Raw genomic sequence first — 27,638 nt, 5'->3', positions numbered from 1 at the left:
TCAATGGCATATCCTAACTCCAGCCAACTACAAAACCTGGTGGTAGGGAAATACAGCTTCAAATCTCATTGGACTGAGGACAAAATGTCTAGGTCCAACATCATATGCCACCTAGGATAAGCAACAGACCCTCACTGATCTTGGATACATTTATTTGTTTTCCTATTCGCTCCCAGCATCTTCTGCCACCACGTTTTGCTTTCTTGGAGTAAATTGATCGTGCTTGCAAAAAGCTCCTCATGAAGGACCTGCTTCCAACAAAGAGCTGAACTCTGCAGAAATCAACTGCTATCAATAGGTTCAGTTGCTCTGTCCCTGGAAGTTCTAGGTGAGTAGCTAAAGTCCCCAGGTTCCCTCAAACACTGTGTCTTCACAGAAAATGCATCCAGGACAGTCTGGATGACAGGTAGATCTACTTGCAAAGAATCCTGATGAGACCATGTCTGTGATTTCCTTTACCAATGTGTAGTAAGTAAGAAAAGGAGAGAAACATTGGGTAGAAAATTAAAGCGAGCACCAACCAGCTAATACAAACAATTTTCTGCTGAACAAGCTCTTTCCTATTCTAAGTATTAATTCTGGTCAAATAACATTTTATAAATTTACATATTTAAACATGTCCTTACTGTAATGTTCCTGCACTCTTGATGTAGGCGATGGATAATGTTATCAGATGAAAAACTCTGGCACTGCACTGAAGAATGTATTTCCTTTGGGGAGCAATTTAATTAGAGAAAAAATGTTTTGTTTTGCTTTGTTTTGTTTTGTTTCCACAAGGGATTGACTCTGTCTTGTTTGTTTATTTCCTTTTGCCTCTGATGTCAGTCAGTTACCCTTAACTGGCAGGAAAATGTGAATGCGTTTCATTCCTGGCAAGCATATTTCACCTTCCCCTAGTCTCTCTTAATCAACCAGCAAACTTTGCTTTCTATTAAATTATTGAAAAATTTTGCTGTTTACTGACCTTTGGATTTTAAACATCTTTATAAAATTTTCCACTCCAAATTCTTGAAGATTAATTAATATTAACTATTTACTTGATATCGCAGTTCACATTTTTGGCTTCCAAAGTAGATGATGATAACTGAAATTCCACTGAGGGTACAAGGCAATAAAAAGACCATCCAAAAATCTGCTCAAGAATACTCAGCATATCATTCTTCATTTAAATGATTTGATGTGCTTCAAATTGTGTATGTGAGAGAAAACCTTTTGCTTTTTAATAACAGTTAGAGAGCGAAACTGCTTTTAGGCAACAAATTACCGTGCAAGGAGGAATTGCTGCTCTAAGTCCAAAACCCTGGTATAATTGAAAATAGATGTTATTCATCTATTCCAGTTTATAAAGTGTTCATAATACTTTACACACACACACACACAAAATAAAAGGATGAATAATGATAGAAAAATTCTTACTTGGGGGAACAAAAACATTTTTTTCAAGCTAGTTATATTTTATATATTTTCCCTGAGATGAAAATTTGAATTACTGAACAATTTTGAACGTACATGACTGAGGAAACAATTACATTATTATCTACACTATTCCTTATTTTTTTTTAGTCACCGGAGCTAGACTTGCAGAAAGAAAAATATGTTTAAAGAAAATATACATGAAGAAACCAAGCACTTACTGATAAGTCATTGTAAAAGCTGTTTGTTCATGAAGAATGTACATCTGTATTTTCCTGGAAAGGGCTCCAGTAACAGAAAAGATTGTCTTTGTATGTACTGTGTTTTTTTCAAGCAATTTACCAGCTATGAGTCTTGATACTCTTACTCAAGATGCCCCAGCTTTTCAGTTTCTTTCATTAGTTTCTTTTGTTTTCAGCTTGCAATACTCTTACATGCAAACATAAGCTTAGCTCATCTTTATCATCAGCAGGTCAAGAGAGGTGATCCTGCCATTCTGCTCAGCACTGGTGAGGCTGCACCTGGAGTGCTGGGTCCTGTTCTGGGACCCCTGATACAAGAGAGATCTGCACTGCAGAGAGTCTGACATGGGGCCACCAAGATGATGAAGGGACTGGAGCACCTCTCCTGTGAGGAGAGGCTGTGAGAGCTGGGGCTGTTCAGCCTGGAGAAGAGGAGGCTCAGAGGGGTCTCATCCATATCTATAAACACCTTAAAGGGAGGGTGCAAAGAGGATGGAGGCAGGCTCTTTTCAGTGGTGCCCAGTGCCAGGACAAGAGGCAACGAGTACAAACTAGGACATAGGAGGTTCCCTCTGATAACCAGGCAGCATTTCTGTTCTAGGCAGGTGTTGGAGCCCTGGCACAGGTTGCCCAGAGAGGCTGTGGAGTCTCCTGCTTGGAGATCTCCAAAAGCTGCCTGAACATGGTCCTGGGCAGCCTGCTCTGAGTTTCCCTGCTTGGAAACTCAGTGTCCATCTGTCCATCCCCAGATGGACACAGAGGTCCCTTCCCACCTTAACCATTCAGTGATTCTGTGGAATCAGTATCTAGCAAAATCTGCCCTATAAAAAATTCAGCTTTGGCTCACTTGCCTTTTGGCACAGTTACGTTCTCCTTTGCTGGAGACTTCTCTTTTCTACAATCTTTTTTGATGGACCTCAGTTGTTTTCTGATACTTCTCATAAGTGAAGGAATTGAGGGAAGTGAGTTTGGTTGCAGTTCTTAGATTCATTGAGGCTTAACATGATCCACAGTGGCACTGTTCTCAGAGGGAAGCCTTTGACAAACATATTTTGGACTTACAATACAGAAAGGTGACTGCAGCAAGTTTTTCAGAGGCAGCATGTAAATAAGGAAAATGAGAACACTGCAGCCACAAAACATGGTTGGGGAGTACTAACTGGTTGTGGAAATAGTTCACTTTCTGAGTAGGTGTGAGTGCCATGCAAAAGGATTTCTCAGCTATGGAATTGATCTCACATACACTCAGTGTCCATCCCCCCCCCCCCCCCCTTTCATGATGCTGCTGGATTGTTTGGTTTAAATACCCTCAGCAGAAGCAGTATTTCATTAATTTGCAAATTTTTGTATAATGCTTGTGGCTTAAGAGGAATTCACTGCAATGTAAGTCCTTATTATACAACGAGACTTTCAGCTTCTCCCAGAGGATAGGAAAGCCCAAAATAGTTTCAGATAACAAAGACTTGTCCCAACTTTTGATCTAGATACATTGCAAAAGAATGAAATAGTCTGGGGAAAAAAAAAGAAAAAAGAAAAAGATGTTATTGTGTCAGTTATATGCTTATCTATGTATGTGAGTAGGTCATAAACCTCTAGATTTTCAATAACACTTAAATGTCTTATTAATCTTTAGACACTTTTAAAATGAAAACTCCCAAGCCAGCAGCAATTTGCGTTAGGTTCTGTCATGTATTTGCCATCTCTGAGAAATTTGGCTCTGCCTGTTCAGAGTACAGAGGGGAGAACAAGGAGAAATGCTGGCCATGTTTTGTTCCCACTTAAACTGGCACAATTCCATGAACTTCAGTAATGTTGCTTCTCATTTACTCCCGTGCAAGACTTTGATTCAACAAAGCACTTACATATGTGCTGAAAGCCCTCACTGAGCAACAAATCCCTTTACTTACTGTAAGCAAAATTACACTGGACCTCAGTGGATATGACTTTATTTTTTATTTTTTTTATTTAAGTTAAATGTGCACTTAAAACCTTTACTGAATGAGAGCCTAATTTAATAAAAGATGGGATTCTGTTCTATCCCTTATAATCTTCTCCATACCATTCAGAGTCTTTTTTCTCTAAACTATCTGGCCTGATGCTGTTTATCTTGTCTTAGCACTAAATGCAGCATGATCTGCAGAAGGTTCCAAGTGGCGTTGGGCTTTATCAAACTGAACAGAGGTTGGAGATGCTCTAACTTGGTGAGATTGGCTCTTTATGTTGTATGAAGCAGGGAATATGAGTTACTCTCTTTTGTGAACCAATGGTTAATTTGCAGTGCTGTTAATTGGCAAGTAAGAATATAAACTACTTTTGCAAAAATAGTTGAATTCTGCAATACGGCTCCAAAACTCTGACAATAATAGGATTATTCTCAAGAAAGTTCAAGAGGATTTTAATTAAAAGAGAGAGAAATGTTGTGTTCAACATTAAACTGAAAATAAAACTGAAGATATTTTACTGAAAATAAAGCAATAGCAGTTCTTACCCAGGGAACTGATAACTGAAAATGGAACAAGTGGTCAAGTGGGACAGTGTCTGACACTTTGAGTGCTGGGTGGCAGGTCCCTGGCCGCTGTCATGACTGTGAAATTTCTGTGTTTGGACTGGAAGAAGTTTTCTGAAAGTGTATCATTTAACAACCTTCCACTTATTCTGGAAGACATTATGCAGTCCTTTTCATAAAACAAAAGAACACTAATATTTAACAAGTTCTTTTTTCCCCCTCTCCTTTTGTTGGAAATCTGTTCCAGCATTTAGCTGCACCTCTTCTGGTTTCCAGGCTAAATTTAATCATCAGGGGATAAATATTTACTCATGTATTGGTATTTCCCTTTATTTGAAGAGTGGTAGAGTGCTTTCCCTCGTTAGTGTTTACTCTTTCACTGCCAACTGTAGCAGTGCACTGCTGGTTTGGCTGGCTGAATCCCATACCACCTTTTTTCTCCAGGCTAAGCAGATCTTACCCCTTCACAATGTTTGCATTACCCAACTCCTCGGCAAGTGCAGATGTAAGTGTGGCAACCTGCCTTAAATCTGTACTGGCTTGGCATGTCCCAAATGTTGTTTATGTTGGATTTTTTTTTTCCCCTTTTGTTCTAAACTTTCAGCTGCATGTGGGCATTTGGGGATGTTTGTGTCTCCAGCAATAGCATGTATCACACTTTGGATTCCCTATCTGTAGAGGTGGCAAGACTCATCTTGAAGGCAGCCTAAAGGCATCTTTCAGAAGGCAAACATTAGGAGCCTTTTAAGATAATTAGGGGAGAAACATCTGAATTGCCCTTTTCTGCATTCCCATGTGAATTTCTTTCTCCAATGTAGAGACAGCTGTGAACTTCCATGGAAGCAGTCTACACTAGTGATTCGAGCAAGTTTTTCAGACACAAATGTAATCCTAGATTAAATAAAAGCAATAAAACTTGACTAGACACTTTTGCAAGAGGATTCTGAGGTGTGACAATGTGAACAAAGAATGAGCTCTTGTTCTGGTGGGAATTTCTAGTGTCTGGGATATCTGACCAAAATTTGGTCCCATTTTTATTTTGCTATTTTAAAGTGCTTTTCCGATTTTACTTTTTGGATCACAGATAAAAGTCAGCTTTAGTCCTCGGAGCTCCTTTGTTAGTTCCATGCCCTCCTTTGCCCTTGCCATTCCAATCTTTTTCCTGCCCTGCTAACTTTGTAGTAAGAGGTCAGACACCAGTTTGGCAGAGTTCATGGAGAAGAACACGCCCATCTCTCAGATCTGCAGTTTTGGTTCTTTTAACTTCATACTATTACAAGGAAAAAGTTTTTCCAAGAATTGGGCAATTATGAATGTTTAGTCAACATTGATATTTGTGATGCTTGCAAAAGTATGTTGTTGCATTTTGTACTGTAGTCTTCAGGAGTTTCTGTAAACTATGCTCTGTAAACTGTAAGAGCTGTAGCTTGTACTGTAATTGTTTAACATTTTTCAGTTAACTGGGACTGACGTGTTCTCGATGAGCCCCCTGGGAAACTTGGATAGTGCAGATTATTTGGCACTGATCTTTCTGTCTTGGCACTGGATCAGGATGACCTGGTACAATGTGAGAGTGCACTATGCCACCTTGGATGCAGAGATGTAAAATAATGTTTGATTTTTTGTCTTGAGTATTACTGTGCACTCTTAACCAGCTTTCCCCTTCCACTTGAAAAGTGGCTGTGCTGATATGACTTCTTGCCCAGATTTTACTTATTTCTTGGATAGTTCCAAGACTCAGTTATTAATAATTCCATTAAATCTTTGGCTTCTCTTCAAAGGACATCACTTTTTTATTAAGTGCATATCACAAGGGATTGTTATTCAGTGGTGGTGTGTTGGTATGATTGTTCGATAACTTTTTTCTTTTCCACACCAGCTCTGTTCAATAGCCTTTATACATGGCTTGGAAGCATTAGTAATCTTCAGTGCAGCATTGTAACTAAATTGGCAAATGCAGTAACTTGGCATATAAGCACAGAAATATCCTGTGAAGTATTAAGATACTAGTACTCCTACATATAGTATTAGTGAAGCTGATTTTGGACTGTTATATAAAAAGTTGGTTTCCCCCTTCAGAAAGGAAGATGAAATGTCTTCTGAAAGACCTTCAGCTCTGGAAACCCTGCCTCAAAGGAAAGAAATAAGAACTGAATGCTCAGTCTATTCAGTTAACAAGGAAACAGTTAAAAAAGTGACAATATAATGCTATATGAATCTGAAAGTGTATTTTTGAGGGTAGATTTGTTTTGGTGTAACATCAAAATACGTGATAATGCCTGTGCTCCCATAATGGTTTTAGTCTTGTTTGGTCTAAAAATATAAAATCATAGGATCATAGAATCTTTAAAGTTGGAAAAGACCTCTGAGATCATCTGGTTCAACCATCCCCCAACCACCACTATCACCCAGCAAACCATGTCCTTTTTTTAAAAAAAAAAAAAACACAAAAGTGAATAATTAATAAAGGAGTCATTTAGCATGGTAGGTTGTGTTTCTTTCACTCTGCAAGAGTTTTAAAATAAGGCAAGCTATTTTTCTAAAAAGAATTCCTCAACTCAAACGGAGTTGGTTGGCCAAATACAGAAATAATCTCTAGAATGCCTGTTTGGGGGATATAATAATTTCTTTAACCTCTAAAATCAATGCAAGATATGTTTTTAACCTCTGCACTGTTCTCAGGCCTGGTTCCCACTCCTACTGAAATCAAGGAAAGTCTCAAAATTTGGTGTAAGGTGGATTGAACCTAAAGCCTTTCAAAAAGGTATAAGATGCTGTGTATTCATTATCCCTAGATATGGGGTTCAGTTCTGAAGCAAGTGTTTGAGAAGGTCTTCCAAACAGTTGGAAAAATAAATGTAACTGACATTTCTCTCAAATTGTTGTGGAATGCACTCCAGCTGTATTTATTATACACATTTTCCTTGTGTGCTATGTGCTTGCATTCTTTCATGATGAATGATGTTGCCGTGTGTTGGAGTTGTCATGCTATCTTTCTTGTTTGAATCAGGAATGTGTAGGAGGTTATTTGAGGACAAAATACTGTAGAACCTTCTGTCATATTTTTGAACTTATTTCTTGTAGCAGGGAGCGGTGTCTGAGTGGCTTGGTCGAGGGGAGATTTTCAACTGAAGCAAAGCATGACCTGCTAATGCTACACTTGTGCCTTGCTGCTGCTTTTGCTATGTCTATGAGAATTGAGAATCAGACCTCCACTTACCGTTGTCTGATTCCTTGTTTCAAGTCCTTGTACATAGGTTTTGTTTTCTGACAGGTAAGGCAAAGAGCAGGCCTGGGCCATACTTAACGCTCCTAGACACCGTGGCAGCTGTAAATAATACATTGCTGTGAATCACTGTAGCTTCAATGAAATTAATAAACTTGGCTGTCACCCAAACCTGGAGAAGCATTTCACCCTAGGGAGGCCTCCGAGTCAGTCAGGAAACATACGAGAAAGAAAGTTGATCTTGTGGTATGCAGCAAATGTAAAGATCCAGTTTCAAAAAAGGAAAGAAATGACACAACATGTAATGCCATAAAAAACACATGCCGTTACACCGGACATTACTCAGATGGCACAGACCTTAATAGGGACATGCATTTTGATTGCTATTTTACACTTTTGTTGTGCCTACACATTAGACTAACAGGAAATAGATAAACACAAACAGCATGTAGCCTAAATTTAATAAGGAAGTTCTACAAAATACAAGTTGTTTATGGGGGAAACCTGTCAGTTTCTGTCTTCTCACATGATTTCAGTTTTCTCCTGAACATTTTTAATTTGTTCAGTATTTCGTCTTCCAGTGGAAAATAAAACAGAACCAGTGTCCCAAATCTCCTCTTCCTCAATGATCATCTCCCTTCTGTAGATGCATGATGTTACCACTTGGCCAGCCTCCCTTTCTGATTTTCCTTCTGCTCCTCCCCATGCTTTCCAGGATGCACAGTGGCTCACTTGGAGGTTGCTCCCTTCCTTGATCCTGGTGAAGTGCAGTGGTTAGGAAACCTCCCTGGGATGGGAGTGCAATGGCTTCAGTTATTTGTGCTCCAGCTCTCCCACTGCTGGGCAAGTGCTTCAGCTGTTAGGCTGAAACAATTTTTCCCGTGCTCTGTAGTGAAACCAGTAAAACATTTCCCTCTCTTCCCATGAGCCCAATATTAAGGATAAATACTGGGCAGAGTGGATCGGTCCCCTTTGGGATGCAGGCAGAATTCAGGGGCTTGCCTTCCTAAATCTAGATTGCAACAGAGCCAGTGTGGTCCCCAGATCTCTCTGCAGACTTGATGAATGCAGTCATCCTCACAACATGGGTGGTCACTGCAGGAGTTTGCAGGATGATCATACTGTGCTGAAAGATGGAGATAACTAGAAGTTTGGATGATTAGATTCTCGATCACTCTCAGGTACTTGAGGAAAATTTAGGCACCAAAAGCCTTTTAAGCCATATTTCTAATATATAACACATCTCTAATACAACACATCTCTAATACTACAACACATCAGCGAAATAGTGTAAGGTAACTGGATAAGCTCTGGGAGAGTAGATTTGAGTGTTGCACATGTTGATGGGATGTAGACTTGAAGGTGAGTGTGCAGTCAGGGTGACAGCTGATGCGGGAGAAACAACCTTGCAAGAAAAAGTAGGTACTCAGTCCTTAAGAGGGACTGCCTGCTTTGACAGTGGTGTGTCCAGCTGGTAGAACAAAGCAAAAAATTGTTCTAACTGGCAAATGGATGTTCAGGAGGACACAAAAAGATGAGCTGGTGCTCAAATGATGTTTAAGAGTCATATAACTTTTGCAGTTCTTCAAGTTATAAGTAGTATCTACAGCCATTTCTGAGTACTCCTTCCAAGAAGTTTAAAACACATGCTCAGATATCTGTGGGGTTGTTTAAAACAGAGGAAGAAGACAGAAACTTCCAGAAACACCTGTGAAGGCATGTTGATTCAGCCACCTGCAAACCACATTTTCTGTGGAGGAAGAACAAAGTTGTCCTAAGGTCAGCCCTACTTTCAGTCAGCCAACTTGGGACACCAGTTCAAAAACCTTCGCTGTTCCTAGGGAGAAAGAGGGAGACATTTTCTACAAAAGCACATTCTTCACTGTGTACCTAGAAATACTGTAGGATCCAATGCTGACAGGAGCATGAGTCATGTACTCCACGTGCGGTGTGGTGATCGTAAGTGGGCAGTGAAGTACAGTTGCCGGAGTGTGAGTCATCAGCTTCATGTGAGTGGGCAGTCAAATCCTGCATGAGCTGATTTTCCAGAGACGTTTCTAAGGGTATTTTGAAGTATAGCATATGGCACAGGCAAATTATTTTGGTTTTGTTTGTGCTTGCTCAGGCTTGAGCTATAGCCAAGGCCCCATGTTATTAGGCATGACATATCCTACAAGTTTTATTTTCTGTCATTCTGGCTTTGACATGCTTGTCTAGGGAAATTTCATCATCTGGTTCTCTGTAAGCAGCTTCCATTTGTCTTTATGTTCCAACAGAAATGAGGAAATGAGTGGAAATAGCAAGCAAGATACATAAACTATGGTATTTCATTTGCAGTTAGTGCTGTTTTGGCATCAAACTATGGTTCTGGTGAGTTTTAAATTTCCAGATACGTATTTTTTCTTTCACCAACTCTCCTTTTAAGGTCATTTGATGATGCAAAATAACTGCTCTACTCTGTCCTGCTTTTCCAAAACTTCACCTTCTGCAGCTGCAGAAATCCTGCCACTATCTGAGACTGGGCTCCGGCCACAACCAAAATACCCCCAGCTGACTTTCATAGGAACCACATCCTACTCATACACCTTAGGGGCACACATAGGTCAGGCACTCTCTGTCTTTATAGGGACTGGAAAAGGATGGTGCTTTGCTTCCTCCCAGTTTTATCTGGACCCTTGTTGTCTGGATCATAAGGCATGGCAACTTTCCCAGTTGTTAGGGGAAGGCAGCCAGCTCAAGCTGGACTGCATGAGACTTCTGTGGGCTGCTCTTTGGACTTGGCATCTCCTGGAGAAACCGGCTTGCTCCGCTGTCAGCTGTCACCGCTGCTATCTCAAGGAGCAGCCCTGTGCACCACAATGCCTGCTACGGAGTGGAAGCTCCCCTGGTGGCTCACAAGAGGCGTGAAAGCTGCTGGCAGCAAAGCTTCATTTAAAGCTTTCATGTTAAAATCAGTATCCGGTGCGACCTCCATTCAAAACCTAAGCCAAACCAAAACCTGATCACACACTGGTAGCTAGGTGGAGGAGTGAGAACCTGGGCACCTTGTGCCGGGGTGGGATTGTGCCCCATCCCTGGAGGTGTTCAAGGCCAGGCTGGATGGGGTTTTGGGCAACCTGGTCTTGTGGGAGGTGTCCCTGCCCATGGCAGGGTGGTGGAACTGGATGGTGTTTGTAGGGTCCCCCTAGACCCAAGCCCTTCTGTGCGCAACACAGCCGAGACGAGGCAAGCTGAGGGGCTCGGTGCCGGGACCTGAATCCCACCTCTTCCCCGGCCACCTGAGGGAGCAGGATGGAAATGACACCAGCAGGAGCTGCCCAAGGACCTCACGGGCGGCCCTAAGAGCGGCTCCTCGGTCGGCCTCTTTGTTTTTCCCCTGAACCCTCTCGGGGGGGGGGGGGGGGGGGGCGGCCGCCGCCGGGCTCCCCTGAGGGACCCCGGGCTGACCGCGGACAAAGGGGCGGCGGGGCCGTGTAGGGGCTGTGTAAGGGCCGTGTAGGATCGCAGCGCACGCCCCGGCGGCCGGAAGACAGGGCGGGTGGTGAGGGGTGGGGAGAGGGGGAGGACCGGCTGAGCCCGGCTGAAAAGGAGGGCTCGCCCTCCTGTCGCACCCCCAAAACCCCTTCCCGGGTCCTGCCGCTGGTTTTTGTGGTGGGCAGATCCCCTGCACGCCCTCCCCCCCCCCCCTTGAGGCACCATGGCGGTGTCCTGGAGGAGCTGGCTGGCCAACGAGGGGAGCAAGCACCTCTTTTTGGTAGGGCTGCCGGGCGCCTCTGGGGAGAAGGGGTGAAATGAGGAGAAAAGGGGTGAACGAGGGGTGAGCCGAGGAGAAAGGGGGGTGCCCGGAGCCGTCCCGGTGCCGGGGGTGCCTTAGGGGGTGGCGGCGGGAGGCGTGCGGCTGCCGCTGGGCTGCACACGTGGGGGTGTTTGTATTTGGGACAATGCCGCTGCTGGCCGCCTTCGGGGGGAGAATTTGGGGAAGAAGGGAGGTCGGGGGGTGTGGGGTGGCACTCTTCCTGCCTTTGTGTCGCTTTGTTGCCCGTTTGTGTTCCCAGGGTCCCGAACGGCGGTAACCGGCTGGAGGCAGGGGGTGGTGGTGCTGCAGGAGCTGTGCCGGCGGTGGCCGGTGCTCACTCACCGAGCTGCACCTCTGTGTCTTCTAGGGGCAGTGAAACTTCCCACCCATCGCTTCTAGGGTGCTGCTTTTAAAGTATTTCTGTTAAATGCGAGTTTTGTTCTCTCATTCCAGTTAAAACTCTTTATGAAACTATATGCATATGACTTACTAATGAAATGAAAACTGGAAAGTTTGTGTTTATAACTTCCACTGACAATCTCTTGTTTCTCTTTTAGTTTTTATGGCTCTCTCTCAACGTGTGGCTCTTCTGGAAAACCTTCCTGCTCTATTATCGAGGGCTCCAGTACTATTATTTGCATCAGATGTTAGGGGTGAGTGACCCGGCCGTTCCTTTTTGCTCTGGAAGTTGGGATGCTGGGAGAAGGGAAAGGGGACAGAATGAGTTTGCTAATCAAGGATGACACAAACTGCCTGCAAAAGTAGGGAAAGATCCAGTAGGAAATTACTGGGAGGCTGCTGACAGTTATTTAGGAGTAGAAAGTTGACGGTGTTGAAAAAGAGTCACTCAAGTGTGGGACTTTCTCCTCCTTTCCTCCCTTCCCACGTCCTCAGCTGCAGGCGGTCTCACAGGACTCAAACATGCTCTGCAGACCGGAGCTCAACTTTTGTCATCAAAACAGTAGCCAGGCTTATGGGCTTGTGCTCCTTTTAGTCTTAATTTGCTGAAGGAACTCATGAGATTGAAAAGAACTAAAAACTTACCAAGTTGTCATCCTCTTGGATTCTATGTTCTGTGTAAATCTTTGTCATTACATGTAATTTTAGTTTTATTTTCTGAAAAGAGTCTTGGAATCTGAATGTTTTACTGAAGTTTTGTATATTTTAATCTGGCAAGAGTAACATCCACAACTACCACAACAACCCAGAAAGATAACTTTGGGAAGTGATATAGGGGTCTGTCCCATATCCAGTTACACGGTCGTGGTTGCTTGAAATGACTTCTGACCAAAGAGGCGGATTAAGCGATAACAATTTTATGAAAAATTCTATAAGGTTGCTCAGTATTTTAGAATTCAAGTACAAATAAAGGAATAAGGTGATGCTTTGTGACACTGTGCCATTCTTGGTAATGGATTTCAATAGTCAAGTTGACATGGTGCTGAAGCACAGATGATGCACATCCTAACCTGCTGTAGAACTTCCAGGTTTTATGTTTGGTAGATCCCGGGTATATTTTTTTCATATGATGGATAGCATTGCCATGGCTAACCAGGTCCATAAGTTTTTGTGAAACTTGCTTGAAAGTGAGTTGGATAGATTATACTTGTCTCTATTTTTTTTTTCCCTTCTGGCTGACTCAGTTGTGTTCCAAGAAGTGAATCTTAGCAAAGGAAGTGCAAAAGCACAGGAATTAAAATACTTAAATACTTCATGATTATGATGTTTCATGGGAAAAAACATGAAAACATGTTTAATTTTATGATAATGTCCAATGGCTTTGCAGCCCACTGCATCCATTTGGGAAGAGATTTTGTTCCTGGCAGAGCAAGTCAGTTGTTTATAAAGTGAATGTTCCTGGGTCAACATGTTGGGCCAGATTGTCAGCTGATATCAATCAGCAAAGTTCCTTTCAATTCAGAAGACTTGTCTGCCTTATACCAGCTCATCGTCTGGCCTTTTTTTTTGGTTTTCTTCCGCTTCAAAATCAAAAACACACAAAGTAGTACAATGCAGTTGAATCTGGGTATTCAGAACCTGTGAGATGATTCAAGCGACAGATTCATTGTCTTGGTTAGGAGTTGACGACCGGAAGGCCATGTATTTGAGTTTGTCTAACACAACATCTTTAACTGTGGAAATTTAGACATTTTTTTGAAATGAGGAGGAAAGTGAAGTCTAAAAAATACTTTTAGTCAAAGCTCCAAAAGTGATTTAGAAACTTTGAAAACATTAAAGACTAAAACATTCTCAAAACTCGCTTAGTTACAGTTTGTCTAAATGCAACTTTTGGATGCCAAAGTTAGGTTTCTCCTTTCTTTTTAATATATTTATATGTGTGCATAAATCATACAGATTGGGCTCAATTTTTCCAAGCCTTGCAAAACAATTTTAGCCTCTTCAGGAAACAGGGAGTAAGCACAGCCATACTACAGCTGCTTTTAAAAATCCATGTGGATTTTTGCACCTCTGCATTCTGTACATTGGTTTGCATAGCCACTGGCCATCTCTTGGCCTGTCTCCATAACCATCCTGAGTTCTTTTCCATACATTGGTGAGTGGTTTGTGCTGTCTCTGTAAGCTATTTCTTGCTGTTTAAAATTTCTGACATCTAGATGAAAATACTTCAATTGTAATTCAACAGTTGTTGTGTTTTTTGTTTGTTTGTTTTTATCTTAACAGGATGAACTTGTTTTACAAATACTTTCCTGAAAATTAGTTCCTTTTTCCAACAAGGCAACACCTAATGGCAGAAAGGAATGGCTGCTTTTTTTAATTAAAAAAAGTCTCTTGTTTCTCAGTGAGGTCTATTCAAGATTTTTTTTCTCTTTATATGTTGTGTTAAAGTAAAATCTTCTTAAGAATTTGCTCACTTGCAGCACTAAAAGATTTACAACTACTTATTTTATTGTTTAGCAAGTAACAGGACGAAGGACAAGAAGAGTTGCTGTAGGAAATCAGATTAAGATATAAAATGCAATCTTGGACTGAATATCCAGAATATATTCAACTCTGCTGTGTTTTCATGCCATTTCTTCTTCATTCTTATGTGAAGAAGAATGAGGTTGTTTTTTCCTCAGTGGTCACTGAAATGGTTCTCTTTCCGTCAGCCTTCTACAGAGGAAAGCTCAGTTTTTTTCCATGCCAGTTGTATCTATTGCAACCTTAAACAAGATACTTAGCATGGGGTTTTAGAATTATTTTACAATTATTTTGACAATTTAAAAATTATTATCTGAACTCAGATATGTCTGTGAATCTTTCTGATACTTAATTCTACATATGCAAAAAGGCAATAATAGCACAGTGATGTCCAGGGAGCCCAAAGAGAATAAATAAGTCAGAGACAGTGATGTGGTTAGGAAGAGCACATCATTCTACACCACAAAATTTAGTGGTTAAATTTATGTTGTCAGACATCACCACTTTGTTCATTTTGAGTCTTGCTGAGGAGGCCATGAACTCTTTGCTGTGGAATCTCCATCCCTGGAGGTTCTCAGGAAAATAGAATTATTTAGGTTGATCCTTCAAGGATCATCAGGTCAAACCATGAACCTTACCTACCGAGTCCGTCACTTAAACATGTCCCTGTGTTTATGATACAACAAGACATAGTAGACATGAATTACAGAAAGGAAAATTCATAGATAACTTGATGTGAGTCCAGAATTTTCATTATTGGAGGTTTTGTCTGCTCAGTCAGATAAATTGACCAGATGATTTATTTCCTTGCAGACTTCCAGATTTATCCCTTCACATAATCTTGGCTTTTTTTTTTTTCCTCCCCAAAAGCTTGCTTGCATCTGACCAACAAATTTAGTCCCGTGTTCAGTATTGGCCTTACTGTAGAACTCAAACCTTGCTTTTAACAGTGTTAAACAAAATACCTTTTTCTTGGTGCTTGACATCAGCATTAGACTCATTTTGTCATGGCGTAGAAGGTCTTTCTTTCTTTCTTTTTCCCTCACTAGTCCCTGATCAAGTAACTCTAATGTAGTCAAATGGACATTAATACATGAGATAAGCTTCTGGGTTTCACACCGAAGTGGAGAAAACGCATTCTCAGAAAGGGTCTTCTTGGAAAAGGATCAAATAACTGAAAATGGGTCTGAAAAGGAAAGTGCTTTCTCACTTTTTTTAATCCATACAGTTGCTGCCTTCTTACTGTGCTGGCTGTACTGTGCATTACATTTATGTCATCTTTATTTACTACCTGGAATACATTCTGGATGTTCTAGCATCAAGTGGAAATTTGTCTCTGCTAATTTATTATGACAGTAAAGATTTTGGTAATTTTGCCAAATTCTGCTTCCATTGATCCTTATGCATTGGCTGTGTAGCGTGTTTTCCCCCACACATGTAAGCATTGAAGGGAGCTATGTATCTTGACCCTTTATATTTTTTAATGTTAGTGTGTTTCTGCTACTTAATTGTTTTGTAAGTAGTCTATTTGGGATTTGTTTTTCAAGGTGCTACATGTAGCAAAAATATTTACTAATAGAGTTAGGTTACTATGGAACTGTATGTAAACAGGATTTCCTTGTGAAGACTGAGGCCATTAATCCACAAGACCTCTTTATAGTCCCCTTGAACTATAAACAGATCTTTTCTTACTTTCTTTTTGCCTCATTCATGATTTCTTGTCTGCTAAAACATTTTTCTTTCATCCCTCTGTCCTTCCTGGACATTCCACAGATCAGCATTATTGCTAAGTTTAGTTTCAGTTATAAACCAATGTGTTTATAATATGTTATTTTGTGACATATAGTTCTTGTATTTACTTGTTTTTTGTTGTCATTGTTTGTGTTGTTGTTTGTTTGTTTTTTTTTGTTTGTTTGTTTTTTAAGGTCAAGTGGCAGTTGTCCTGTGAAGGACATCTAAATTGCTACCATTTATGAAAGAACTTCCACCTTTGAAGAACTTCTTGTGAAACTTTTAACAGTTGGGAGTATAGTAGAGCTACCTCATAAATGAGTGCTGGAATTTTTACTGCTGTGTATGTTAAAAATACTGTGTCCTGTTGATATCACTGCTCCTACTTCCAAGATGATCACGGTGTAATACTTTGTAGAACAGGGTGAAATTATGGCCAAAATGTTTCTTTGTAGGTTTCCTGTAGTAGGCCAGCAATGGCAGGTCTTAAAATAGCTTCATTACATTCTAGAAGGCTGTTTTTACAGACCATATTATCCACTGTGTTATGGTAGGGGGAAATCATTCAGCATAAAGGGGGCCTTAGTAGCAGGTGTAGGATCACTTCTGTGTGGCTGTGACTCAGATATGGCAATAAGCAACTTACTGCTGTGGCTCTGTGTTGCAGTGTGTTGTGGCCCTCCTGGGGGGCTTAACTGTTCTGAATCTCTAGATTTCATGACTGACCTTCAGTAGTTGAGATCTTGCATCTTGCATGATCAGCCTTTCAAGCTGTTGTTGCAAATTAACACATAAAATGCTGTCACACTTTTATATTGCTGCAAAATGGTGAGTCAAACACTTGATCTGGAAGATAACTTGTAATCTCTTCCAGGCCTTGAGTGTGTCATTCTGCCTGGCACAAAAATAAACCTGTAATTTAGCAGCACTGACAAAAGTATTTATTAAATTTCCTGGGGTCAGGATTATAACAGATTAAGTTAACCGATTAATAAATATGAACATTTAGTCTGAGGTCTAAATGAATGCACTATTTTTGGAGATTATCTGAGAAGTTGAAAGCTAATACAACATTCCAGTTTAAAATGGCTGCTTTCTTCAGATTGTGTGACTGATTTAAGCAGAATGAGGAGTGTATCTAACACAAAGGGACTGTATATGAAATGAGAACATGACCTAAATATGTGAACAGATAGAGAAGGAAAGTCATTAAGGAATACCTGATAGGTGAGGTTTAAGTGAACAGTGGTAATACTGATTCTCATTAGTGCAGGGAAAATAAACCATGTTACATTAAAGAATTAAAAATGCTGTTGCCATCCACTCCTGATATTTCTCCATTTCTATAATGTCATATCCAGGTTCTGATTCACAAATACATAAGAAAAAACTGAGCTTGGGACTTGAGTTGACATAGAGAACTGAGATTTTTTTTTTAAAAGAACTGCTGTTTTTTTTTGTTTATGTGTAATATATTTTTCTTTACTAGTGTGATTCAAATATGTTACACTATTTAATCTTAAAGTAATTTTAAAGGATTGCAGTACAACAGGATGTGATTTAACGTAGTCCTGCCTTGAAACCTTCCATCTTCACGAAGAAGACCCAGTCAAACTTTTTTAGAAGTTTTCACATGTTCCAATAGATTTCTACTACCCTTACATTTTTCTTTCATTCAGCTGCTTTTTTTTTTTTTTTTTTTTTTTCCTTCTAAATCTCCAGCTAGATTTGGCATGCCTACAGGGTAATATTTCTATCCTGTGCAATTCAGATCTGTCCTTCATCTTAGATTCTGTGCTCTGTTATTCAAAACAAGGAATACTCTATGAAGAAAAGGAAATCAGGTGAGATGGAGGCACAGTGTGCAGCACAATTTATCCCACCTATGAAAATAAATATTTTTAGCAGCTCTGGTACTGATTTGGGGAGATGATCTTCAGAATAGAACATGTTGCTTATGGCTCTTCCCACAGTCATTGAAGTTGTTCTGAATCCTAGAATCATAGAATATCCCAAGTTTGAAAGGACTCACAGGGATCATCAAGTTCAACTCCTAGAAGATTGAGGAAGTTCAAAGGAGGGTGGAGGGTCTAGTGAAAGAGAGAGAGAGAGAGAGAGACAGTATCAGGTATGATGTCTCTTCTCCATCATGACTTGGTTAGGATTGTTGCACATAAACAGTGAAGGCATGAGAATCAGAGAAATGTCACTTAGGGAAGGATTTATGATAGTGTGCCATTTTTTTTCTTACAAGGTAGTCTTAAAAGGTGAGGTAGGGTAATATATGCTGAAGTCTTTCTAAATTCTCCTCTCCAGTGCATTTTGCAACCATATATTGAATATTGGATTTTTCTGCACAGCAGTTGAATCTTATGTTCACTGTTTGGCTAACAAACTGGGGCAATTCTGAGGTATGCAGTAAAGTATTTTAGCCCTCAAACAAATACTGGAAGTTTTTGCCTAGCTACGGAGAAGCACATTTTCATAACTTTGCTACTGGCAACACTCAGAACATGTGATGAAAACTGACTCTCTGCTTCTCTGTTCTACTTAGCATGTTGTGTTAGCATGCAGTGATATGTAGAGTACGTGCACTATATATCTCTGGAGCCTTTTTCTGCTGCTGTGTAGAAGGAAAAATCTGATTGCTTTATACTTGCCTGGAGAATAAATCTTGCCTAGTTTTTGGGGTACCAGCTTCACGTTTATAGTGAGTCCAGTTCTGTGCTATGGGTGCTGCAGGTTTCCTCTGTGAATTTGATTAATCCTTTAGTTTTTCTATGCTTCTTTACCCCTCCATGAAACAGGATAACAACATGTGTTGTACAGGGTATGCAGAGTACAGAAGGAGGTTGTCAACTGCTTAGATTTGGTATCAGTGAAATTAGATGAAGGAGAGTGTCCAGCAGAGGTTTTGGGAATGTGTTTTCTCTTTCTGATCCTAAAGCAATTTCATATGCTACTAATGTGAAATAACACTTTTTTTTTTTTCTTGACACAATGATAATCTTAGGGAGAAGAGAGGATTGTATTTCTCTTACTTCTGAGCTATAATGAGGCTATATATTCTCTTCTAGAAGCAATGAGTTGCCTGGGAGCAAAATATCTTCTTTTCATTCTATTGTTGATTAACAATTCAGCAATGCACTATGTTAATTTGTTTCTATGCCACCCAGGCAATGCAAAGGAAATCAAGAAAGAGACCACTTGGAAACCATTTGGAAAGAATTAGTTTCATGGGGATATTTTAAGCCTTTGGATATATGTTAAGAGTAAACTTAGTACTCTGTTATTCTTCTGGGTCTTGCATGAATTGTGATTCTAAGAATTGCTGACTGTATTTCTTTACCATTGTTTTCAAATTGTTCATGAGCTTGCTTCAGCAAACATTGGTTCATTTAAGCTTTACTCTGAAGAAATAAAATTGGACATTCATGAAACTATCTCAATCACACTTTCCCAAAAGTGCACTGCATTACTAGGAAAATTCATTTTCTTCTTTTTTTTTCCCCCTGTTGTGTATATGTTGATAGTATTTAATTAGAATTAATGTTAGGGCATTGTTCCATAGGAATGGCATTATGAATGAATATGTGCTATTTGTTAAATAGTGGCATGGCAAAACACAAAAGAAGGTTAGTAGGGTGTCTTCTTTGACAGCCTCACTACAGCATATTGTATTTCAGTGGAGGGCAATATTCCTTCTCCCTTTGCTGCTCTCCATTGTCTATCTGTGTACTTAAAAGTTGCATGTTGTGAGTTGTTCACACAAAACACGAATTTTTTATTACCAGTGAAATCGAAGTGTGACTCCAGTAACTTGAAACAATAGTTTTTTCTTCAAAAACTGGATTTATATGACAAGTAATGCAAAACTAATGATGGACAAGCCAGGCTAGATTTAAAAAGCAAAACAATCCTATATTTTCAGAAAACCTTGTTTTAAGAAGTTCTCTAGCCACATTTCATGCTATAGTCTCCTTGTGTTTGTGGAAGAACTTGAAAAGCTGGAACCAAGTTTTTCCTTAATCTTTTTCTACTTACAGACGCTTCAAAAATTTTTAGTTAAATTGTGTCATTTTCCTTATTTCTTACAAGAAGTTATTTTATTCATTTAATAATACATATTTGAAAAGTAACTCTACTTCAGAATATTCCACATCAGACTATTCAGTTGAAGTTTTCCAAATAAAATAGTTGTACCTGATAAAGGAAGTCTTGGATAACTGATACTTTGCCTGGTTTATGTTTAAACTTGAAGAAAACATTTTTTTTTCAGAAGCTCACGATGTATCATGTAGGTCATAGAATAATAGAATATCCTGAGTGGGAAGAGACCCACAGTGATCATGGAGTCCAACTCCTGGCTATACACAGCACCATCCAAAAATCAGACCTTATGTCTGAGAGTGTTATCCAAATACTTCTTGAAGTCCAGCAGGATCCATGACATGACCACTGCCCTGGGGAGCCTATCCCAGTGCCCTACCATCCTCTGGTTGAAGAACCTTTTCCTAGACCCTCCCCTGTTCCAGCTCCATGCCGTTCCCTCGGGTCCTGTCACTGTCCAGAGAGCAGAGCTCAGTGCCTGCCCCTCCGCTCCCCTTGAGAGGGAGCTGCAGGCCGCCATGAGGCCTCCCCTGAGGCTGTGCTGCTCTGGGCTGAACAAACCAAGGGACCTTAGCTGCTCTTCATACATCTTCCCTCTAGACCCATCAGCATCTTTGTAGCCTTCCTTTGGGCACTCTAGTAGATTATGTCCTTTTCATACTGCAGCACCCAAAACTGTACACAGTTCTTGAGGTGAGGCCACACCAGACCAGAGCAGGACAATCCCTCCCTTGCCCAGCTAGCAGTGCTATGCCTGATGCACCCAGGGTTGGCCCTTTCGGCTGTTGGGGCACACTGCTAGCTCATGTTCAACTTGCTGGCAACAAGAACCCTCACATCCCTTTCTGCAGGGCTGCTCTCCAGCCTCTTGTCCCCCTGACTGTACATACAGCCAGGGTTGCCCCTTCCCTGGTGCAGAATCCAGCGCTTGCTCTTGTTAAACTTCATACAGTTGGTGATTTCCCAGCACTATAATTTGTCTAGATCTCTATGCAAGGCCTCTCCACCCCCAATGGAGTCAACAGCTCTTCCCAATTTAGTGTGGTCTGTAAGCTTACAAGTATACTCTCAAGTCCTGTGTCCAAGTTATTTCACAGAATCATAGAATCACAGAATAGTTTTGGTTGGTAGGGACATTAAGACGATCTAGTTCTAACCTCCCCCCCCGCCATGGGCAGGGACAACTCCCACTAAATCAGGTTTATGAAAATACTAAAAAGAAATGGTCCTAAAATAGAGCCTTGTAGAACCCCATTATAGTGACTGGATCATATAATACGTGACCAAATGAAGTAGTAGCGACTAGGTCGTATAAAAGAAATTACTATCAATTTCTAATTGCTTTACTTAGAGTATCACTTTTTTTTTTTTTTTTTTTTGGCATATACCAAGAGCTACAAGAACCGTTAAGTTTACTTCTGAGTTTTGTATAAATGTTCTATATTCTTGTTTTTCAAACCGTGCTCATTTAATCACTGAAATGCTGTAGCACATCAGCAAGCTTTAATAAAACTGCTTATATGCTTCTAATGACCATGGTTTGAATTTATTGCTTTTATGAGGTGTATAGCTCATTTTCCATTTCCCTTTAGAGGAAGAATAATTAATGAAAATAGAGATAGTTTTGTATATGCAAGTGGCACATTATAGAGACATTTTACTTGTTATTAAGTTTAATGATTTCAAGGGTACTGCTATTTTCTCTAATAGTCCAAAAATATTTATTGATGTTCTAAAGTCACTTTAAGCTAATGTCGGTAAAGATGGAGAAATACTTATTGTGGTTGTTCACACCATTTTTTAAAACCATGCTTTGAAGTGGAAAGTGAGATTTGGTATTCAGTAACATCTCAGTTGCTGAGGTTATGGTCATTGTAGCTGGTGCTCAGATGTAGTCACCTGGGCTCTGGACCAGCTTGGGGAGTCCAGAGGAAGAAAGACAAGATGATCTGAAGTCTAAAGAACGTGGTGTATGGGGGAAAGGTAGCTGGGAAAAAAGATTGTTTAGCCTGTAGCAGCTTCTGCTTGCAGCCTAGAAGGCCAAATGCATCCTGGGCTGCATCAAAGGTGGAGGGAGGTGATTGTCCCCCTCTGCTCTGCCCTTGTGAGGCTCCAGCTGGAGCGCTGCATCCATGTCTGGATCCCCCAGCACAAGAAGGATGTGGAGCTGTTAGAGAGTCCAAAGGAGGGCCGTGAAGATGGTCAGAAGGCTGGAACATCTCTTCTAGTAAGACAAGATGAGAGAGCTGGGGCTGTTCAGCCCAGAGGAGAGAAGGCTCTGGGGAGACCTTGTTGCAGCGTTTTAGTACTTAAGGGGACTTATAAAAAAGATGGAGAGTGACTCTTTACTCAATCAGATATTAACAAGACAAGGGAGATTTAGATTAGAGATTAGGAGGAAATTCATCACTCAGAGGGTGAGAGGGTGGTGGGGCACTGGAACAGGTTCCCCAGGCTGTGAGTGCCCCATCCCTGGAGGTGTTCAAGACCAGGTTAGATGAGGCCCTGAGCAACCTGATGTAGTGGGTGGCATCCCTGTCCACATTAGGGGGCTTGGAGCTAGATGAGCTTTGAGGTCCCTTCCAACTCAAGCCATTCTATGATTCTAGGATAGAAAACCAAAGAGTCAATTAGTAGCTCTCAGGTATATGAAGAGTTACTGCTGGAGGGTAGAGAATATACTTCTGTCTGGGAACAGAATGAAGTTACAGATGAAATAGAAGCAAGGGAGGTTTTATGCAAAGGAAAAAGGACTAACAATTTATTGGAAGAAATAGCAGAGGAGGGGTAGAGTGTAGTTATGGACTAGATTATATGGTCCATTCTAGTCTTATTTTCCTTAACTCATAAGGTTGGAGATGCCTCTGTTATAAACATCCCACTTGGTGTAATTTCTGTAGGATTTTCTCACTGGATATTTGCCAGAGATCACGCTCTATGTGGCAGACAGCAAGGTAGAACACGTTTTCTAGGGTAACTGCTTCTATTCCACATGACCAGCTTTACGAGAAGGTGCTCTTATGACTACTTTGTTTTGTGGAAGCTGGTAATGTCTGGTGAGACAGTCCCTAGTACTCAGGTCTAACTAAATAACATAGAGTAGCCAGAAGAGGAAAGGGATCTGGGTGGAGAGCTTGATTCTTCAGTTAGGTTGAACATCTTTTATCTTTTGTTTACCTAGTGATCTTGTGCCCAGAGGTACTGCAGAGAAGACAGGGTACGTGGGTTACAAATTGTGAGAGCAGGCACAAAGCTGCTTTCCCTTCCAATGGTAAAACCAACAATTTATATACAACATAATCCTTCACGGTGTGGTGTTTTTTTTTTTTATATTTTATGATACTGAGAACCTCCTGTCATGACCTTGTGCTAGTGATCTTGCTAGACGTAGTGGATTCCTGTTACTTTTCTTTATTTTAATAGTTTGTATTTTATCCATTTCTGTAACACATAGATAAGTCTGTAAAAAAGCATGTAATAAGCACTAGGAATTTTCAAACAAAAAGGCTTTGCTAATAATTTTGTAAAAAAAAAAAAAAAAATTAAAAAAAATTGTTTTTCTCTGATTATTTCTTCTTGATAAGAAAGATGTGAATGCAGTTGATTTTTTTTTTTTTTTTGACTGAGAAATGGTAGATGCCCTCTTTACATGAAGTTCCATAATGGAAAATTGATAAACCTTTAATAACTATTAATTATATGATGTGTATATGTTCAAAACACATTTTCAGGATTTGAGTTATCTTATGGAATTATGCTGTTTTCTTATTAATTTCTTCAGGAATTGAAAAAATTGTGTTTTAGAGAACATTGTAAGACATACCATTCTAGAAATCTGTTGATATTCTAAAAGCATCTTTTACAAAAGCTAATAAAATGGTAATTCAGCCTAATAGCTGGGAGAACAATGGCATCTTGCTAACTTCTTTAAAATTCATAAATGAATGAGGAACTATAATAAGCTGAAAAAATACAGGGTTATGACATTAATGCATGCTTTGTTCATTTATTTGACAAGTGTTTTTGTTCTAATTATGTAAGTTCCAAATATACCAGTAAAAGCATTAGTGAAATTAGATTTCAATAATTTTCCCAGATAGTGAGTAGTTAAGAGAACCTGCTTTCTTTGGGCCCAAATATCACGTTGAATAGTGTGAATGGATGAGGAGTTCAGTGATGATACCTAACGGTCCTTGGAATAATATTACCATTTCAGTTTAAACAAATCAATATTTTTTTACATGCTTTTCTGGCTTGCTAACTGGAAAATCATTACACTTCTCTTGTATGGCTCTCTAGGTTCTTTACAGTATTTATCCCTCTTTCCTACTTTAATGATATCTGTTGAAGCTTTGGGGTGATTTCTCAGGGGACACTTCTGTTGTCTTAGATATGTTTTGTTGCATGTGGTTGTGAGCACTGATGAGGGTATCGGCTCTTTGAAAAGAAATTTGTCAGTTGCTGACATTATTGCTGTTACTTCTGAGCTGGTGCAGTTCAGCTGAACTCGAATCTTATATCAGTTTCAGTTCTTTATGAATTGAGCTAATGATGAAATTATCTGTCTCTGTTTTATTCTCCTCTTATGCAGCTAGGAAAAAACTGTTGTGAATGGTAGGTAGCTGCTATAGTGCACTTGTGACACTGCATCAAAATGCAAACACTGAAAACCAGGGGACAAAACCTGCTCCTTCATTTCTTGCATGAAATGATAGCCACATACTTCTATACTTCTTAGTTCTTTTTAAGGTCTGGTTTTAATAATTCTTTTAGGGTCTTCAAGGCCAATCCTTTCCCACAAACAAAATTATTTAATATTATTATTTGATGCAAAGGCGAGAGCTGTTTCCTCTCAGAGAACAGGGTAGCATGCCAGGCATACAGTTGTACATGTAAAACATGGTGTAACTCCACTATTCTGATCAGCCAAGAGAACACGGGAGCTGTTTAAGCAGGAATGGAAAGCAGTTTTAATACCGGTGCCTGAACTGTTAAGAGCATTTTTCTCTCCTTATTATCTAACTCTTGCTGTATTTGTTCAGCTAGGATTGTGTGTTAGCAGAGCTTCAGCATCTGTCCTCAATCTCAACTGCTGCCTGGTCCTTTTACCAATGTGCCGTGTTCTCTTGGCCTTCCTCCGAGGGTCTCAGAAGGTAAGCACTGTCCTCAGAACACAACAGGTAAGAAGAAAAGGGCCTTGGTTTATATAAAGTCTAATAATAATAGACAGAAACTGCTACACCACTGTTTATTACACAGTATATGTTGTCATGGTGCAGGTAGCACAGAGATTCACGACAGTTTTAAAGACAGTTGGAGTTGGCTGGCATTATCTGGTTTGATTGGACTTTTAATGTGGGTTTCTTGAGGTCATTTTTGAGGGATGTAGACTTACTGAGAACTATGACCAGATGAGGTCTGCTCCTTCTTTCCCAACTCTAATGTTAAAGCCATCTGTGTCCCCTCTACTGCTTCACTGTAGTATTCAAGAGTGAAATGAGCTTCACCTCTGTGTGACCTGAAGCGTCCCACTGGAGATGATGAAATTTTAAATAAAAATACCCAAGCTGATATATAAGTTACCATGGGAGAATAAAAGTTCAGGAAATCTAAGAGGGCTTGTTTTCTATATCTGTATTCAGTAAACAGTAGTTGAGCTTGTTTATGATTCACCAGTTACTCTGACAGAAATAGAAGTAATGCTTTTTGGGAAACAAGTGTTTTGTAGATGGCTGCAAACCCACCAGTTCTATTCATTGTGTGACAGTAACAGTAAGATCGGGTGCCTGTAGATGCAATTATACGTAGATCATAGGTGTACACCTCTTTTCCTCACTTAAGAAGTCAGTGACTCCTAGAACAATTAGTGCAAGAATTTGTGAATTTTAAGGCCAGAATAGACATTATTTTATGGGCTCTTAACATCTTTGTAATAGATAGTAACTTCAATTTCTTCATGAGGACCTCAAAATTGCCTTGTGCTTATAGTCCTGTATTTTTTAGGTTTGAGTACTGTTCTTACAAGGTTATTAAACCTAGTAAAAGCTGAAGGTGCTGTTAAATTGCCGCATTTGCTGTTAGCATTTTTTTTCTTTGCTTTGTTTTAGAAGAGAGATTGCTTGAATTCTTCTCTTATTAGGTTGCCAGCAGGAAAACCAGAAGGCTGATAGACAAAAGTAAAACTTTCCATGTGACATGTGGTGTAACAATATGCATCTTTTCAGGTAAGATTTTATTGTGCCGAGCAGCACCTTGTTTGGGAAACACATTAAACAAAGCAGTATTTTGTGGTTTTTCTTTTACAGTACGTTTGGGGGTAGTCTTGCTCTGTGCTTCCCTGCCTCAAATTGTGAATGCTTTCTCAGCTGTGTGTGGGTTTTGTCTTATTTTTCCTTTAAACACATAAGCTTACATTCTAGGGCTGAGGTTTTCCTTAAAATTCCAGTTTCTGGAAGGAGGAGGCAGGTATATGAAATCAGGTCAAAGTCTGCCAAGTGATTCTAGGTTGTGCCTCAGGAATTTGAGTGAAGAGGCAGGGTGCTACAGATTTTATTGCAGTGGAGGCAAATAGCCTGTTCAGCGAAGAAGAAACATTCTTTGGTGGACAGCTTTGAATGTTGTCTCCCAGCTGAAGCATGATGATACAGAAATGATTGCTTATAGTGTAAAAAAAAAAAAAAAAAAAAAATCGTAAAATGCATGCTAGGAATATCTATTACCTGATTTACTACAGAAAAAATATTTCATAGGCCCTGATGCATCTCATGCAGGTGATGGGATTGTTACTTGGCATTTGAGTAGCTGCTTTTCTTTTGTTCAGGGCAACGTATGCCTCTTTTTTATAGATCTCAGCTTTTTTTTTTTTTGTTTTTTTGTTTTTTTTTTTTTTGTTTTTTTTTGTTTTTTTTGTTTTTTTTAGTCTTACATGTTGCTGCTCATCTGGTGAATGCTCTTAACTTCTCTGAGAACTACAATGAAGACTTTCTGGCAATAAATGCAGCACACTACCGTGGTGAGGTGAGCCAACCATCTTTTATATTCTGATTTTGATTATAGAATTTAAATATTTGAGCATTTGTATATCCAATTCTACTGTATGATCCATCCTGTGATCTACACAGCACTGCTGGTTTTGTGTGGTGAAAATACGCTGCCATCTATATGCTATGGATTTTATTTCCTCCTCTGGACAAAACATTTATTAAGAATATGGTTAAACCAGCAGGATTCACACCTATTTGACTATGAGGTGGAAAATATTGCCATCAAGTCCTTTCACTTTGCTCTTTGTTCTCCTTATTGTCTCCTGTTTCTCTCTGTTCCTTGAGTGGACCTAGCTGAAAGGCTTCTGTTGTTGGGGAGAACCCATTCTGCATTTCCAGCATTCAGGATATAATGCTGTGTGATATATAAATATATGCTGGGAATTAGAGGACAGTGAGACTTGAGACTAATTCGCACTTTTAAACTGCAATGGGAACTGTAGTATATGCTAAGAGTGGAATTGTCTACATCAACTGGGCTGCAAGCTGATTTCTACTTACGAAATACTTTGTTTGTGTGACTTGTCTGCCTGTGATGCAGATCTTTTGAAGGCATACCAGAGCCCTAGTCCTTCCTGCAGGTGCTTGCTTCTGCATTTGGCACTGGAGAGATATTTGCAGATTTCAGAATTGAGAACAGAGTCCAGAA

The 27,638-nt window shown here is 40.0% G+C and overlaps 1 protein-coding gene across 1 annotated transcript in view; it reads left to right on the top strand.

The window, feature by feature from the left end:
• Nucleotides 1–11,084: 11,084 nt before the first annotated feature.
• Nucleotides 11,085–27,638, top strand: part of NOX4 (NADPH oxidase 4) — a gene marked incomplete at both ends in the record, with an annotated part of 107,809 nt that continues 91,255 nt past the window's right edge. The window contains 5 exons of the mRNA XM_084306601.1: nt 11,085–11,141; nt 11,741–11,836; nt 24,989–25,099; nt 26,086–26,170; nt 26,866–26,963. Coding sequence (XP_084162727.1) covers nt 11,085–11,141; nt 11,741–11,836; nt 24,989–25,099; nt 26,086–26,170; nt 26,866–26,963 — 447 coding nt within the window. The remainder of the gene's footprint in view (nt 11,142–11,740; nt 11,837–24,988; nt 25,100–26,085; nt 26,171–26,865; nt 26,964–27,638) is intronic.

Source organism: Netta rufina (genome assembly GCF_964035555.1).
Source record: "Netta rufina genome assembly, chromosome: 1".
In the NCBI taxonomy this organism is placed as follows: domain Eukaryota; kingdom Metazoa; phylum Chordata; class Aves; order Anseriformes; family Anatidae; genus Netta; species Netta rufina.
This window is presented reverse-complemented; position numbering and strand designations above follow the sequence as displayed.